Source organism: Zonotrichia leucophrys, chromosome 4A, assembly GCF_028769735.1.
Source record: "Zonotrichia leucophrys gambelii isolate GWCS_2022_RI chromosome 4A, RI_Zleu_2.0, whole genome shotgun sequence".
Classification (NCBI taxonomy): domain Eukaryota; kingdom Metazoa; phylum Chordata; class Aves; order Passeriformes; family Passerellidae; genus Zonotrichia; species Zonotrichia leucophrys.
In genome coordinates, this window is record NC_088174.1 from 11,547,481 (window position 1) to 11,565,196 (window position 17,716).

At 43.7% G+C, this 17,716-nt stretch overlaps 1 protein-coding gene across 7 annotated transcripts in view; it reads left to right on the forward strand.

Moving 5' to 3' along the window:
• NRK (Nik related kinase) overlaps positions 1-17,716 on the forward strand; it is a 97,479-nt gene that overhangs the window by 57,647 nt on the left and 22,116 nt on the right. For 5 of the 7 annotated variants that reach the window (XM_064712538.1, XM_064712532.1, XM_064712537.1 and 2 more), the window contains exons 14-20: positions 153-314; positions 3,379-3,528; positions 8,720-8,851; positions 11,052-11,119; positions 12,183-12,298; positions 14,348-14,445; positions 14,829-14,956. In XM_064712538.1, the coding sequence (XP_064568608.1) occupies positions 153-314; positions 3,379-3,528; positions 8,720-8,851; positions 11,052-11,119; positions 12,183-12,298; positions 14,348-14,445; positions 14,829-14,956 (854 nt within the window). The remainder of the gene's footprint in view (positions 1-152; positions 315-3,378; positions 3,529-8,719; positions 8,852-11,051; positions 11,120-12,182; positions 12,299-14,347; positions 14,446-14,828; positions 14,957-17,716) is intronic. The other 2 variants (XM_064712533.1, XM_064712535.1) reach the window with 2 other exon arrangements.

Here is a 17,716-nt window from a genome sequence, read left to right on the forward strand (position 1 = left end):
TATTCTTCCTGTTGCTCAGGGTTCTGAATCTTCTGTCAGCCCTGCTGGAATTGTGGTCACTGTGTTCTTTGAAAAGCCACTATTTCCAGCAGGCAACTTGGTTGTCCTCTAAGGCATCATTGTCTCTGAGGTCCATCACTCTCTGCTTTCAGAAGATGGAAGATGTGCAGCACAACAGGAAGATGCACAGAACCCTCCCCAAAGATCAGACTCAGCTGCTGTCTCTCCAGCATGACCACAAGCAGAAGAAGAAGGAGCTTTCCAAGAGTTCAAATGTGGGACTGCATCCTCCATCAAGCAGCACAAGCAAAGAGGTACTGTGTTGGCCAGGGCAGCATTTGGTGCTTTGTAGTTTATGATGCTGTAGGAATGCTGAAGCAGAGAGCAGACTGATTTTTAGACCTACATCTGGAGCTTGACCTGTCTTTCTCCACATTTATGCTGCAGTCTTCAGTTTTCACTAATATTCAGAGGATAAGGGAAAGGAAGAATTGTTCTGTCACTTCTGTTTGATTTGAGGGAAGTGTTTGATTGGTGAGTGGACAAATGAGGTTCTTCTGGTCAATAGGTGTCATTCCCTTGTCTTTCAGAGAGGCATGAAATAAGGTAATACCACCTGAGCTTTAATAGAGGTCTTTGCCTGATGTTAGGGTTCACAGAACTGAGCCAGGCACAGAACAGCATCCTGCCCCCTGAGCACAGATCTCTGTGCCCCAGCAAGCAGCCTGTGATGCCTTTTCTTGGTTTTTATGTCCCAGGATAAGGTTTGATGGATCAGGGATAGCCACATACAGTCAGCCTGTACTGCAATCCATTTTCCTCCTTTGCTAACTCTGACAGTATTTCTACCCACCAACTCATTCTGGTCACTGTCACCATGCCATGACAAGCTCTGGGTCCATTTCCATCTCCTCATTCCTAGCATGCTTTTTTGATATAATCCCAACTGGTCAACCCAGTTCTACAGCTGGTGTGTGATTTGTTGTGTCACTAAAGTCTGGGTCAAAATCTCAGCAGCTCACAGGTGCCTCCTCAGTAGAAGAATGGATCTGATGTTCAGTGCAGTCATGGCAAAGTGCAGTCATCTTCCCAAAATGCGCAAACAGAGGCATGAGGAGAGCTCATGCACATGTAAATAGGAGAAATGCAGTGCAGCTTCTTAACACCTTGCTGCTGCCATCTTTGTCATCTTCATGTGTGTGTGTGCTGCAACTATTCCCTGAGCTGAAACGTCCTGTACTGATAAATAATTAAATGTAACTGCTAGAATTGGTGAAATGATGAATTTCAGGAACTGAATAGAATCTACAATCAGCTAAGCAGCAGCATGAAGTTAGGAAAACAAAAGATATTAAGTTCCTTGTTAGAGCAGCAGTTTGTGAAAACAAGAGTAATTCTGTTTGAAGTACAACCTAACTGTCAAAACCACAAATGCCCTGGTTCTAAAGGCTTTATTGTACTGACTGATTAAGAAAATCGTTACTGAAATTTGAATGAACGGCTCTTGAAATCAGTATTTGTTTGATGATGGAGGGCTGGGTTTTATTCCAGCTGAGGAGCAAATTGAGTGTGGACAGAGAAGTAAGCTGCTTTTTCTAAATACACAACATCAAAGTCAATAGAAAAGCTTTGCCTTTTCTAGGCCTTTAATGGGTGAAAATGCAACTCTGATGATTAATTTATTTTCTACTTTACTGTAGTTAGAAGACAAAAAAAACAATAAAATACGGTCATAGATACTCATCTCTTGTTTTGGTATGTGTTTTGTAAATTATTCCTTGATAGCAAAATGAAGAATTTAGTGTGCAGTCACAGTTAACTTTTAATTTAGTGTAATTAGTTGCAGATTAGTTGCTTTTTAAGTTCACAGCATGAGGCTTTTGTCATTGTGGCTGCAACAATATGTTCGAGTTTTAAGGATATTGTACAATATTATTTACTTAATCTCAGAACTTCTTGGAAGTCACAGATCCTTCCACTAAATTCATAATTGGTGGTACAGCCTTTTTTGGCTGAGACTTCTTTGTCAGCAGTCTTAACTATTTGCAATGATCTAAAAATGCTTTAAAGTTGTAACTGTTTTTAACAGGGATAAGTCAGAGATTTTGCTCCTGTTGATGCTGAACTTTTCCAGTTCATTAGCCAGAGAGATGTTAATTCCTCTGTTGAGAGGTACATGTATGGGGACAGTGGTAGCCTACTCAACAGTGAGTTTGTTTGTACTTTTTAGGGCTCCCATTTCTAGGACCAGTGATCAATACACAGAAGAGCACAAGAATTATAGTTTCATTGAGACATTAAAAACAAACAAAAAACCCTAAAGCCCTCCAAAGCCTCAAGTTTAATGTTTGGGGGTGCAGAACCCTCTCTTGGGAGTTCCTTGGGCCCAGAGCTGAGGGGTGAATTATCATCTCTGGCTTTTACATTTTCTTCCTTGCTTATAGTAAAATTTGCCTTTCATTATTATGAGTTGTAGGTAATGAAGATGTGGCCTCAAGAGTGTGTTCACTGGAGCTAGAATTTCGTGGTTTGGCTGTGGTTGCTTGTTTTAGTAACTGGGGTTTTTTTTAGGTTTTGGTCTTTTTTTTTTCCACAGTGAGACAAAGTGGAATAATTTTCCATGTCCTCAGCAGTTTCTAGGCTGTGCTAAGAATATGCTTACCTTTCTGATACAGGCACAAACATCCAGATACAGTGGGAGATACTGTTAAGAATGCCCGCCCTAACACAGATACAGGGTATTTTTATGGCATTAATCTCTAGTTTACTGCGTAGAGCTGTTTCCAGGCTGTTGAATCAGAGGATATGCTGAAGATTTACATTAGAGAATGGGAATTAGTCATGTTGAACAGAATTGAAAAGCATAGTGGAGTCAAAACCACAGGATAAAGACTTTTGTAATGAGCAATGCCCTCAGGAAATTTATTCCTTCTAGATCATGTTCCTCAGTCTTTCTCACAAGTAACATACCAAAAGACAGAGTGTTGAAAGTGTTTTAAGGTAAAAAGCAACGTGCAGTAATGTCAATGCTATGGAAGGGGGTAATTAATGCACAGCAAAACAGAGGCTGCATGTTGTCAAAGATAAGTAAGTATAGACAGATGATTCCTCCCAGCTAAAATCTCAGCCTGCAGCCAAAGGAGTGGCCTAGGATACAGCAGATGGAAACTCAAGCCCTTCTCCTTGCTCTGTTTGGAAACTTGATGGAGGAGGAAGGGTTGCAAATAGAGAGGAGATGGTGGTTTGTGCTGTGCCAGGGCTGTCCTCCTTGGTGGGAAGGTCCATCGGAGGTGATGTGTTCTGTGCTGTCATGAAACAGCATCCAGCCCATGAACTGGGGCTCTCTGTGCAATGTGCTGCTGCTTTTGTCCTTCCCAGGCCGAGGAGCGAGCCAAGCAGAGTGACAGCGCGCAGCCCCCGCTGTGGCCGGCGGCGCTGGGACACGAGGCCCCCGCGCAGCCCAGGATGGGATCCGGGAGCAGCTCCAGCCCCTGCACCCCTGCCCCACAGAGAGCCCTGCTCGTGCAGGTACTGCACTGCCTGGGGAGGGACAGGGTTGGTTCTAGGCACCACAGGCTGCAGAGGAGGGTGGGTTATTGGCGGCAGCTCAGCTGCTTTCAGTGCATGTCACACTGCCTCACCAGGCAGCAGCATGGGCCTGTATGCTTCTCTGAGCATACCTGTAATTATGGGTTATTACTGTGAGATCAGGCTGTATTATCCTAAATGTTTCGTAAACTCATTGTTGATTTGGCTTGACATGAGCTTCAGGTGAACATCCTGCATGAAAGGTCACAGAGTTATAGGATGGTTTGGGTCAGAAGGGACCTTTAAAAGTCACTTAGCCAAACCTCCCTGCCACGAGCAGGCACATTTCAACTAGATCAGGTTGCTCAGAGCCCTGTCCAGCCTGGTTTTGAATGTCTCCAGAGATGGGGCATGTGCAGCCTCTCTGGGCAACCTTCTCCAGTGTTGCACCACCCTCGTCATAAGAATTTCTTTCCTTACTTTCCTAAAATTCAGGGTTCTGACTTCACCCTTTGCATGAGCCATATCCTTATGACTATGGACTATGAACTCCACCAGTGTGTGATCACTGCAGCTCCAGCCCTGAATTCACTGATTAGCTCCCCTGTGCTGGTGACCCTCAGGACCGGTAGTGCATCCCCCCTGGCAGGGCTGCCTCTCAGTTGGCTGGAAAAGTTACCCTCTGTGCATTCCAGGATTTGCTGGATTGCCTTCAGCTCACCGTGCTGCTATCCTAGCAGATATCAGAGTAGCTGAAATTCCCCAGCAGGAGAATTTGGAGAAGCAGCTCTCCCTTATCCTGGTTTGGCTCATGCCCTGGAGTGAGTCTCAGAGTCTGGGAGTCTGGGAGGTGGATGATAGCTGGCTCTTAATATCTCTGAGTCAAAGCCTCCCTGTGCCTTTCCTCTTCAGCTTGCTTTGCTCTTTGGTGATGATGGAAAAATCACCAGAAACAGATGTTGTGAGCAGAAAGGCCTCATTTCACCTGATAGCTTTTACCTGGAAAAATATTTATGTTTGTCTTCTCACATCCTTTTTTTCCAGGGCCTGTTTGTTGTTTCAAGTCACGAGTATTTTAAGTGGGCTGAGTTGATGGCCTGGCTTGCAGCATCAAATCACTGGAGAGCTATTGCAAGGTCTACAAGAAGGACATTTGTAGCTTAGCCTTGGGCAGAGGCTGGCAGCTTCCCTGAGGCAAATATTTCAACCCTGTGATAGCAGTGGGAGCATCCATAGTTTATTGCAGGCATTTGGGATTCTGCAGGAGTACAGTGGCTGTACAGAGGATAGTCTTGTCCTTCTTGGGAGCCACTCCTGGGATGAGAGGCTGCTTCACATGGGACAAGGTCATTCCTCTGCACCCTGTCAGTGCCTTCCCATTTTGTAGCACCTCTCTGAGCTGCTGAGGGGAGTGGTGAGGAATGAAGCAGCATTTACCAACTTCTTTCACATTTCTTGATGGAGATTACACTACAGAAAATGTATGCTGTTCAGAGTGATGGTGTTACTTAAGGATGATAGCAGCAAGTGATGCACAGTGGTTGCTGTGATTTCAGTCTCTGCTGGGAGGTGCCCTGGTACCCCCTCACAAGGCAGAGCTCCAGCTGACAGTGCATGTGGACAGGGAGAAGCCAATCTGTGCTGCTGCCTGCTGTGTTCACATGGAGTCCACATGAGCTTCAATGGGTAATTTATCAATCCCATGAAGGGTTATTTTTCCCTTTGCTGGTTGGGAGCAGCTGTTGCTGCTAATGGCAGCATGTTTGGACACGCTGCCTGCATTAACTGCATGAGGTGTTTAGGCAATACAAGTGATGGGTCAGGTAGTCACCTGGAGATTAAAAAACACAAAAATATACTTGTGAAATTCAGTATGTGGGTGCCTAGTTGATTTAAAATAAAAGTGAACTGTGGAATTAAAATGCAAGCTGAATTCATCAGAGATGCTGCACTGAGGAACTTCCAGCCAGGTTTGTCAGAGAGTTTGCCATCACTGCTCTGCTCAGACAAAAATTTCTTCTTATTTTCAACAGTCATATTCTGTGAGATCTTGTGGCACATCCTGGATGCCCAGATCTCTCTCAGAATTATTTCACTGAAAAACTTAACACAGCTCCTGAGGTGAAAGGAGCATGATTTCTCAATGCCTTACATCCTTTCTGTCTACTGTGGGAAATGTGAAATTCAGAGTATACCAGTTCCACCTGCTTTGTTCCAGGTTTGTGTTTGCTGCAGTACACAGCAGATCTGGCTCTCTGGTTGTGGTGGTGTGGGAGGAGCTGGTTTGGACTGCTTGCAGAATTCCACAGAGGCTTCTTGAACAAAGTCACTGAGTCTGATCTTCTGCCCAGCATCTCCTGCTGCCTGACTAGTGGAAAAAATTAGCTCACATCTGAAATTAGCTCCATTTTTAATTAACTCTTGTAGTTTTCCTATAGGATTTGCTAGGTAGATATTCCCTATTGTGTGGGGTGATGTGACTGAATCTGAACAAGAAGTGTAACAATATTACAAGAGCTAGCTGTGCGTAAAGCCATGGACTGCCCTAGTATCCCAGAGTACCTGCTCAGAAGTTTAAGAAATTCCTTTTCCTTATGCTGTTTCCTAACAGTACTTGCACTTAATCTATCTCCTTTATGTAGATTCAGTTCAAATTAGTAACTTGGGCATCCTCCAAAAAGCAGCACAGCCTCTTTTTAAAACTTCTTGCTTCTAAATGGTTTTAAACTAACTCCAGTAATGAGTCTTTTGTGCTGTATCACCTTATGTTGTCATGTTGTGAATCAAAATGTTCTTTTTCTTAGCTCAGCTACATGTCCCTTTATGGTTTGAGGACACACAGTAGGTAACACTTTCCCTACCAATGCTTTCTGTGCTTGAGAAGAGCTGCTGTTCTTTAGATATTACTTATGAGAAAAACAATTTAAAATTCAAATCTCAGTTGTTTAGAATTATTGTTAAGTGGAGGGTTTAAATTATTTTTCCTATACAAACCTAAGGAGAATATCAAACATAGATTTTGGGGGTTATCTGAGATGGTTTTGGCTTGCTTGTGGAAGCAGGTGTCTGTTCCTGGCTTTGCATAGAGCTGGTGTACTGGGCAGAGTTTGGATTCACTCAGTCACTTATATCATGACTCAGCAAAGCTTATCCATGCTTTTAAACACAAATACTTTTCGGGTAATCAGCAGGACTCAAAGGCTGGAATTTAAAAAGAAATATATGTATCTTGTTGAAAAAATGGCAAGGAAAAGAAAATCCTCCTATATTCTGATAATAATACACCTGCTACAAAATCTGTTTCTGTAAGCACAGTGAATCTCTTCAGGTGAGCACTTTGCTGCTCAAATAATTCTGGTTAACTAAAAACTGTTATTAGAAGCAATCTTGTTGGACAAAAAGGTATTTTGAAAGGACATATGTTACAACTGCTGAAAAAGCTGTTTTCTCTAAAGAGAGTCAACAGAACATATTGTCCCAAAAAGACAGGAAAAGCACCTGAATAACTAAGTGAACTTCTCAGGACTGATTTTGGCAGTTGACTTTGCCATACAGGTCTGGGAGGTTGCAATGAGGCATCTTTGACTTCTCTTATCTAGTTTTGGATTTACTGCCTATCAGTATTTAATTGACATTGAACACTGTTCCCATGGAATTCAGTCTTGCACAGTTACAGAGGGTTCATAATCCTATTATCTTCTTGAAAGCTGTGTGAAGTTCTAGTTACAGTGATTTACTTTTTAGGATGGATAAACTGGAGAATTGTATAGACTTACCTGATAAATCAATAAAATACCCATCTGAGTAATTCTTTGGGGAAAATGTACTGCAAGTTCCTCTAAGGTGCAGTAACTCAGTTGGGACACAGGAGTTTGAACTCTGACTCAGAAAAAAATTGCAAACTTCATTCTTAGGCTTCCAAGTGTTGGAGGTGCTGATCTTGCTGTGTGTTTGAGGAAGAGGCACCTCCCAGACAGCCCTGGCCCAGCATTGCATGGGAGATCAGACGAAGTGAAGCGCAGAGTGGTACAGCTTCAGGCATTGCTCTAATACTTCTATTTCTGTAGTATCAAACTGATTCCAGCATAGCAGAATCTGCCCTGCAGACAGGCCCAGCTCAGACAGTTTCTGTGTGCTCTGTCTTGGTCTTGTGTCCAAGAGGATTTCTCATTTCAGGGAGGCAGTGCTCTCAGCTGACACATTCAACACTGAGTTTCTTCTTCTTTGGCAGACACTGGGGTAGCAGATCATCAGAGTGTAGATTTCTTCTTTTATGTGCAGAAAGAATCAGAGAACTGAATGTTGAATATTTTAGCTTGAGTTTTGCACCACTTACTTCTTGTTCCCTTAAAGTGAAGACTTTGTAAGGAAGTAACTTGATTTCTTCCCCTTCCTCTGCTGTGATTGGGGTTTTTGCTATCCTAGTGCTCTAAGTGGATGCCTTTAGAGATGTTTTAAACATCAGGGATCACCTGGACTTGACCACCCATGAGGGTGTAATCTGAACATAATTACATTCTTTCTTACTGTATTGTCACATTTGATCTTTCTTTCTTTCTTTTTTTCAAGTAATTGAAAAATTTGTTTCAGAGGAGGGCCAGGGTCCCCTCATAATCACTGGAGCACTTAAAAAAGTGTTTGCAGCTGGCAATTTGCCTCCACTGACTGTGGGTTGGTGGTGGCCATGCAAAGAATAGCTCGGAAGTCAACATCTAAGATAGGGGAGGTGAGTTCCAATGGTGATTAGACTATGGAAATCCTGCAGTGGAAGCATTGTCCAAGTTTGAATTAAATGTAGCGATTCCATAGCATTTTTGCATCATCCAGGTAGTTAGTTCCCTGTGCATTGCCAGTGACCTAGTTGCTTCTCCACAGATTTAAGAAAGGGGTGCGTGTGTGTGTGTGGGTGTGTGTGTATGTATATACACACAGAGAGAATAGATTTTTTTTTTACTGTTTCTTTTCGTTGTACCCTTTACCTTGGCATATTTCTGCCTAACATATTAACATGCTGGAAATTAACAGCTCACTGCACAACGAGCAAGGTAGGGCTCTATCCAGACACAATATTCCTGCTACACTTAGTAAATGTTTAATCTCCAAGGCAGAACCATTGATCTCTGTTGAGACTGCAGCCTGTTAGGTAGGCAGGGAAGCGCAATTCACCACCACGTGTTTTGTTTATTTCAAGTGTGAGAATTTCCGGGCTAGTAAGGACGTGTACCACAGCAGCTCCCTGTCAGACATGGTGACAGCTCCGCTCAGCCCTGGGCAGGACGAGGTGTTCTGGAGCATGAGCCACAGCAAAGAGCAGCCCCCAAAGGTGGGTAGAACTTGGGTGTTTGTACTGGGGGTTGATTGTATTGCACTGTGTAGTATCCACCCTCTGCACTTCATGAAACTCTGAAAATCTCGTTCCTTGTGTATAAACTGGGTCACACTAATCTAGAAAGAAAGATGCAAATTTACAGGGAGGTTGGTGGTGTGGGTTTATGTGTATGTGAATGTCGTGGTTTGCCTTGGCCAAATGCCAGGCACCTACAAAAGCCGTTCACTCACCTTCTCTTGCTCTCAGCTGAGCAGAGGAGAGGGAAAAGAATTAACAAAGGACTCATGAGCTGAGATGAGGACTGGGAGAAGACACTCTAAGGGCAAAACAGGTTCAAATTTAAAGGTATAAAGTAAATTTATTATTAACAGAGTCAGAGGAGGATAATGAGAAGTAAAATAAGCCTTTAAAACACCTTATTTCCCCTCAGCCCCCCCCTTCCCATCAACAGTGCAGGGAGACAGGGTGTGGGGATTTGGTCAGTTCATCACTCGAGATCTTCTGTTTGCTCAGGGAGAGGAGTCTTTCCTCTGCTGTGCTGTGGGGTCCCTCCCACAGGTAAACATGGGAGGGATGTGGCATGGCTCACCCCTCCACAGGGTGCCATCCTCTAAGGACAGGATGCTCTAGTTTGGAAGCAAGGGCCCTCTGTCTCTAGAAGCAGGGGCCCTCTCTCTCCATTCAGGTCCCTCACTGGGTCACAGCTTTCTCTGGCACCCACCCACTGTGGTGTGAGCACTTTTCCCATGGGCTGTGAGTGGATCTCTGCATCCCCCTGTGGACTTAATGCATTACAGGGGGACAGTTTGTTTCACCATGCTCCTCACCATGGCCTGCAGAGAGATCTCGTGTGTGGTGCTTGGAGCACCTCCTCCCCCTCTTTTTTTTCCATTGACCTTGGTGCCACCATGTTGTCCTCACTTCCTCCTCTTCTCTGACTAGAAGTAAAACTGCTGCCCATAGGTACCATTGCCAACAAGTTCGACCAACTTAAAGATTCCTACAGGACGCCGCAGCACTGAGAGGTTCAGTGTCAGGTTTAGGTTTAGGTTCACCCGCCATGTTTTCACAGCTGGCGAGGCAGCCCTGCTGCCATTGTGTGGGCAATGGCAGCCCTGGCGCTGTTTGAGGCCTCTCTTGGTGAGGGCCCCGGGCAGGAGAAGCTGCTGCCGGCCCTGCCCTCCTGCCCTCACCGGGGCTGGCTGGGGCGGCCGTGCAGGCTGGGCTCGCTGCAGGCCTCACCGAGATGGCGACGGCTGTGGCGGCACAGATCACACAACACCGGGGCTGTGCTGGGATGGCCCTGGGAGGGGCACCTCACCAGCTCTGGGGAAAAACTGCCAGTGCTGTTTGGATTTTCTTCTTAAATATGTCACCACAGAGGGGTTACCGACATCTCTAATTGGACCAGCAGTGTGTCCATCTCCAGAGCCATCAGGATCAGCTCTGTCAGACATGTGGGAGCTTCCAGCCGCTCCTCACGGAAGCCACTTCTGTGTTCCCCCTGCTATCAAAAACCAGGCCATGCCAAATCAACACAGTGTATGATATCTGCACACATATAATATCTGCAGGATCTGTGATTGCAGACACACCTCTTTTGTTAGACCAGGTATTTGTAGCAGCCTGTTTGGTGAAAAGGTCTGGCTTGTTGTGGAAAAGCTTGTTAGTTTGTGTAATTGAGGTGATGGTGTGTTTCTCTTTCTAACAGAATTTCTAAGAACAAGTCCAAGACTATTTGACAGGAAGTCATATGCCCATGTGTGTATTTATTTTATTACTTTGCAGTTGGGGTGTGTGTGTGTGTCTCATTCCCCAGCCTGTGGTAACAACATGAGGTAATCCACCAGCTGGGGAAAGCTGCATTCAGTGACTGCAGGTGCCTTTCACTGTCTGCTTTAAATATTGACCAGGAATGATACTGACTCTGAGGAAAGGTGCAGACCTCTTTCTGTCTGCACCCTGATAGACTGCACTGGCTGAGAGCAAACTGGAAGCACCTGCTGCTGACTTGCAGCTTCCAGTGCTGATATCATGGAATACCTCCCCACAGGTTCCACTGAACTATTGTTTATTTCTGTTGGTCAGTCTTATTTTTTCATTGATACAGGATAAGCATTATCAAGGTTTATTGACTTGGTTTATTTATTAAAATATCAATAGCAACCTTGAAATGTTTGATTAAATCCTCAAGGTTCCAGAAAGGACAACCTCAAAATTTTACAGCAGAGATCAGCCTGGCCATCAGAGATGCCTTTCAAGGTAAGCTCTAAAGTGTTTTATGCTTATTCTAAACTAAATTTTCACTGTATATTTTATAGACATGCACTGTGCTTATACTGTGTTCTATGCTTAAAGTAATTTTTTAATGCTGCTTTATTGTCAGTAGGAAAACGGAAGTGTCTGGCAGATGCTCTACCTCAGTGGCATTGGTTTCAAAGGACAGTCAGGTGTCTGGGTGCTTTGGTGAGGGGGGTCTGACCTCAACTCCTTGTACAGGCACTTTTAATTACAGCTTGTGCTGCTTGTTTTGCCTGATAGTAGCTTGAGCAGGGAGCTTGTAGATGTATTGTGACATTTTTGGCAGTCTGCCTTTAAGGCTGGTGTACTTTTTTCATATCCCAGGAGAAAAGACCGAGGATGTCTAGAGCTCAGCAGTAAAGGGCAGCCCCCACTGGATGTCTAATCAGGGAACAGAATGGGTTGGAGAGACTGGAAAGTGAAGTAGATTTAGCTGAAATAACAAAGTGATGTGCAGAATTTCTGATGAGTCAGAGTCAGAAACATCTTCTGAAATAACTTTCAAGTGAAATCAAGCCCTAAATGTTCCCCACTTGGGAATTACAGGAGGCAGAGCAGAAAAGAAATATATAAGTAATTGTCAGTGTCACAAATGAGTGACTTCTGGGACTGGGTTTCTGGTTGAGTCACTGGCTTGGCAGTTTATTTTACTGTCCAATGCATTTCTTTCTCCACTGATAAGTGGCTGCTGATGTATCTTCTAGGAAGGTAGTGGAGCAGTTCTCTTGAGTTGTAAAGCCATGAGATTTTGGAATCAGGACTGACATTTGCCTCTGAAGATTCCAAAGGAGATGTAATGTAGGATATTTTGTAATGACTTGGAAATCTCTGTAGTCTCCCAGGATGACTGCCCAGAGGAAACTGTCCCCTCCATCATCTCCTCTCACTCCTGGGTGGCCCTGCTTGGAGCAGCAATGAAGTTTAGTTATCCAGAGTATGACCTTGTACTGTAACAGCAGGAGCTCTGTTCCAGTCTCTGTTCCAGCACACGAGAGTCTCATCTGCTTTTTGTCTTTCTGCTCAGTAACACTCATCAGTCATCCCCTGGGGGACATGCTCTGAAGCTGAACAGTAGCAGCAGCACTCCTGGCACCAAGCAGTGGGAGATGGGATCTCATCAGAGCAGCTGGTCAACCTCAGGTGATTCCTAAGTCAAAGATCCATCAGTCAGAATGTGCTGAACTCCTGTCACATAAAATGTCTTCTGCAGGATGTCAAGTTCTGCATTGCAAATGGGATATGTCCTTTTAATCACATCCTCTGGTGAGAGGCTTTTGAAAGCCCTCTGGATTTTATGGTCCCATGTCCCTAAAATATATTTACTTCCTCTTTCGAGTTAGAAAAGTGGCTGTGAATATATTTTCATATGGAAAATTTGAATTGCCTCAATTAAGAATTGGAAAAAATTTCTGTTGCAGTTAGTGACACAACTGAAACTCAGCAGAGCCAACATTCCAGAAATACAGATGTAATTCAATACTGATACTCACTCATTGGCCAATTCTGCTCTTTGCACTGCCCACTGATAAGATGATAAACTTGAGCAGTTGATGTACCCTAATATTTCTGCACTCTAATAATGTACTGGCAAAAGGAACATAAAGCATAAATCTCTCTCTACAGCACATTATGAAATATTTCTCCAGTATTCTTTTATGTGCAGAAAGATAGTGGAATTGAAAAAAAAAGGGCATTAGAAGTTAAAAGGAAGATAAAACCATCTGATTTAGGCAAAGTACACTTAGTAATCTCCTTTGCTGTCAGGAAGTGGTAGGAATGCAGCAGCTTGCTCGTGGTTGTGAGGTGTTTTGCAGTACAGATTCTGGTTGCTGAGGTTCTGGCAGATGGGGATGTGGAGAAATGGACAGCTTTTTTTCTCTCCTGCTACTCCCATGGATGTTTGCTGTGGGTCAGCTGCAGGGCAGTTCTTGTGCAGCCCCTCACAGAACTCTGGTTGTCACAAGGCCTTGCATCCAGGTTGGCCACTAAAGACTGGGAACATGGGCAATCCAAGTCAAAGCAGGGTGGATGCAAAAAATGTTCTGAAACCACCCCAGTGATCTTATGAGGTCATTTATTTTTATATTGAGGTTTGCATTGTTAATTTAAAAGCCCTTGATAAATGAGAACAAATTGCTTATTTATTACTCTTACACAATCAAGCCAGCTTTGCTTTTACCAGCTACACAGAATAGGAAGCTTTTCTTCAAGAGAAATCCAAATCACATTTTAAATTGCTTGGGTTTTGTTTCTTTTTGCTCTTATGTCATTTTGTGTTTGAATAACAGAGTTGAACAACATGCAACAGCCCAGCTCAACTTTGCAGAGTCCATGTGATGTGTAACTCCTATGCTATTTTGGCATGGAGAAACAAAAATCTCACCAGAAATGGAAAGAATAGAAAACCTCCCTTGTGGTTTAAACTGTCTCCTTGAGTTCTTAAGTGTCATTAAATTACAGCTAGTTCTGGCATATGGCATTTCAGATGGAGTTTGTTGCTTTCCCAAACCCACAGGGATAATGAATTGGAGGAAAGGGCTATAAATACTTTAAAGCTAATAGTTCTGCTGAGTTGCTTAGTTGCTTATTGACCAGTAAGGAATTGTGAGTTTTGAAAGCTTTGCAAAATGGATGAAGACATGAAACCATTGTGACAAAACTAAATTACCAAATGTGGATCCTAATTTGTGTGAGCTTGAATTCTCCCCCCTTAACTCACAGGGAATCCTGTTGGTAACAGTGGGGTAGTCATGGGAGAAGCTGCTGAAAAAGGCAAGTGTTGAGCTGGCCAGTGTGTCCCAGGGCAGGATGAGGGGACAGTGGCTTGTGTGCAGAGCATCCCTTGAAGGCTTGAAGGAAGGCATTAGGATGCCCTCACCTTTTCCCTTGCTCCCTTTCCATGGAGCTCTTGCTGATGTGCAATGGGAGTGTGTTACCAAGGGTTTGGTTTGCTTGTCTTACTCTTGCTGCATGAAAGTGCACCAGTATCAATTTATGTATGTAATATTACAGCTTCTAGAGCCATTGAGAAACAAGCAATGAGATTTTCCTTTGCAACAAAGAGAAAAGAGAAGTTTATCAGCAGAGACTGGTGTCTGCTTTGGGTCCTAGCTATGTGTGCTTGTCTTGCTCTCTCACCTGCTGCATGTATGCTTAAAAAAAGAAACTTTTGTGGCTTTTTACCCCCAGGGAATCCAGGACTGGCCAAGGCAGAGAATGTTTTGTCCCAGAACCACGTGCAGCTGCATCAGAAGCCTGAAAAAGTTTCTCATCCAGACCAGATTGCAGTAGGTTCTTTTAAAACCACTGGTACTTTTGATTTGTCCATCGTTTTCACCGAGGGGTCTGTCTGTGCAGACAGCTCTGTTTTGGTGTGTGAGTTTGCTGTCACTCATGAGTCAGCCTGAGGGGTGTGTGAGGCTGGCTCAAGCTCAGTGCTCTCAGTCCAGGTCTGACTTGTGTCCAGCTCAGGTCCTCAGCAGTGTCCAGTTTTGGCTCAAGTCACTTTCCTGTGTGAGATGCCCACCTTGATGGACCAACAGAACCAGATCAGCTTCCTAGTAAAGCTTTTTTTTGGGGTGGAAGTGACCATAACTGAATATGCTGGGACAGTAAAATACAGCAGGTGCTGTTTAACAATGGCCTCTTCAGCTGAGTTTTCTTTGCTCAGAGTCCAGGCTCCTTTGCCAAGGTGAAGGACAGTGCCAACTCCTTGTTAAAAGCAGCAGACTATTCCTCCTCAAGTGATGAAGGCAGCAGCAGCAGCAGCAGTGAGGAAGATGACACAAACCACACAAGGTTGGCTTGATTATTATTATTATTATTAATAATGCTATTCTCGTTACACAATTCTAAATACCTAGGAAAAGCTGGCATGCCTAAATACTCCCCCTCCTTTGAAGTTGCTATCACTCATTTGTGTCAGTTGTAATTAAGCAATTTAATCGCATTTTAATGAACTCCTGGGGGTAAATGTTTGCTCCATCAGATGTGTACAGGGTAATAATATACTTGATGACTTACTGCCCTGGGACAATGAGGAAATGTCTTGTTTTAACTGGATATACTGGGTAGTGCTTTTATAGGGATTAGTTCACATTGATCTACATTTTGATGGAATTTTTGAAAGAAAAAAGGAAAGGGAAACAAAACTGTAAAAACTGTATGCCTTCATGATAAATACCGGTTACAGTGGAGAAAACAAGGTGAACATGACCCTTGAGATCACATAGTCTCTTCACTCTGGAAGAATCAATTGCCACTGGAAAGTTGATTTCTTCACCAGGGCTGTTCATGAAAAGGAGAGATGGTTTTGTAAAATGTGCTGTATTTTTAATACTGACATTCTGCATCTGCTGTGCTTTCCAGCTGATGCTGTGGCATGTCCCACAGCTGATCCCACCTGAACTGTGTCTCTGTAGCTTTCCAGTTTATCTTGCTGATTTTGTGACTGACATCTTGTGTTGTTCTACCTGCCATGTAAAATATGTATTCTACTGAGAAATAGTGGAGCAAGAATAGCTTGTCACTCCAAGAGAAGGGAGTCAGGGGGTCAGGAACAGCAAACAGAAACATTTTTTAGCATTGGTGAATGAAACTTCTGATTTTCTTGCAAAGAGACTCCAGTTTAATTCAGCTTCTAGGATTTAGTTTGAAGTGCATCCCAGGGCCACAGAGCTCTCTGGGATGGGGCTCTTGCTCTTCTGACAGAATTACAGATGCAGTTTTGTCAGGTGTCAGGCAGAGATGCCCAGATTTGGAGCATTGTTGGCAGGTTATTGTGTTGGGCTGGTATCAGTCCTTTCCCTTGTGCTGCTCTGAAGAGGTAGAATTTTTGTGCCTGCATATGCTGCTCATTTGCATTTCTGAAGTTCATTTTCAAGGCTGAGATGAGGAAAAAATAGTTAAAAATCTTGTAGCTTATTCAGTGCACCTGAAAGAGCTGACTTTCACTGAAATGCCTTTGTTTTCCTACTGATCCTCTTCTAAACCACCTTATTCTGATCTGTAAAAAGTTTTATTCACTCTAGGTCGTAGAATTCATCCTAGACCTCAGAAAGACTCTACATAAAAATATGGATTTGCCCTGTAGCAATGACTTTGCTGTGTAAGTGTCAGATTGCTGTGATCCTTGCATGCTGTATGATTTGAAGGAGTGGTATCACTGCCTTTGGAACTCTGCATTTGTTATTTGCATCTCCTCTGTGTCTGAGATCCACCCATCCTCTGGAGACGTGCAGTTAGGATGCTCTTTGTCACATCTACCTTCCTGTGCACACAACCACTGCCAAGTAAATGGCAAATAGGATAGTGATCTGACTGAAAGGAGCAGCCAGTGTTGAAACTGCATATTCTGGCTGAACTGAAGGGTTTGGGGGTATTTTTCTCTCTAAAGCATGTAGGATCTGAAGCCCCTTGCACTCTGGAGTGTTTCTGAGGGGGCTCTGGCTGAAGCACCTTGGGCCAAGTTTTAGTGGGCTGCTGAAACCAACCTGTGATTTCCTGTTCTTGTCTGGGCTGTGGCACAGCACCTGATGTCCACACTCCAGCTTTCCTGGAGGGGCCCGGTAGGGCTACACCTGGGACATCTGCAAGAGAAGGAGTTTCCTATGTTCTTGGATGAATCCTGGTAACTACTGAATCCTGGTAACCACCCTGAGAAGGCTCCTTTCTGAGCATGCTGAACTAAGGGCTGCTGTGTTTCACCAGTAAAGCAACTTCTGGTCTTGTTTTTCTTTGCAGTGAGATGAGCCAGAATTCTTCCTCACACACTCCATTTTTTTGTTTTTAAGGAAACAGTGTCAATGTATAGGATCCAGTGTCTTACCTCTTTGTTTAGCACATCTATTCCACTGATATTAATTTCTCCTACTTTATGGAGTGCTTCCTCCTCCAGTGCCTGCAGTATGCCCCTAAAACACTGAGTATCCTGGGACTCATTTGTATAGTTCAGTTTCCTCTCTTTGCTCTTTGATTGCTGTTTCCTACCAGCATTTGGACAATGTGGATGCAGGTGTGTGCTTCCTAGGAATTACTGTCTCCCTCTTCTAAGCTGGAGGTTGACATTATGTAAGATCAGCTGCTGTTTTCTTCCCTAATAAGAACAGGTCCTGGCATTCACCATTGATCCTAATCCACATCTTGTCATTCCTTCTAAGTTTAGTATGCAAATATTTACCCACTCACATAGAATGGGGAGAGAATCCAAAACGAAAAAATAAACAACAAAAAATCCCACAAAAACCTCTACTCCTACACACCCATCTTAAATCAGTAGACTTCTCACCAAACCTTCTTTGTTATCACATGGGGCATCATTTAAAAGAAAAAAAATACATTTCAGTCTGCTACCAGTTGGCACATAGTACTGCAGAATCCTTCACACTGGCTGAATCCAGACAGTTTTATAATTACTGGAAAGGAGGCAAAAATGTAATAGGCTTAAATGGATTGCAGTAAAAAAGACATGAGTATAAATAAATAAATGGGATAAATAAATCATTTGAGGTGGAAGTGTGCAGAAATGGGGCCAAGACATGTTTGAAGCAGTTCCACTTG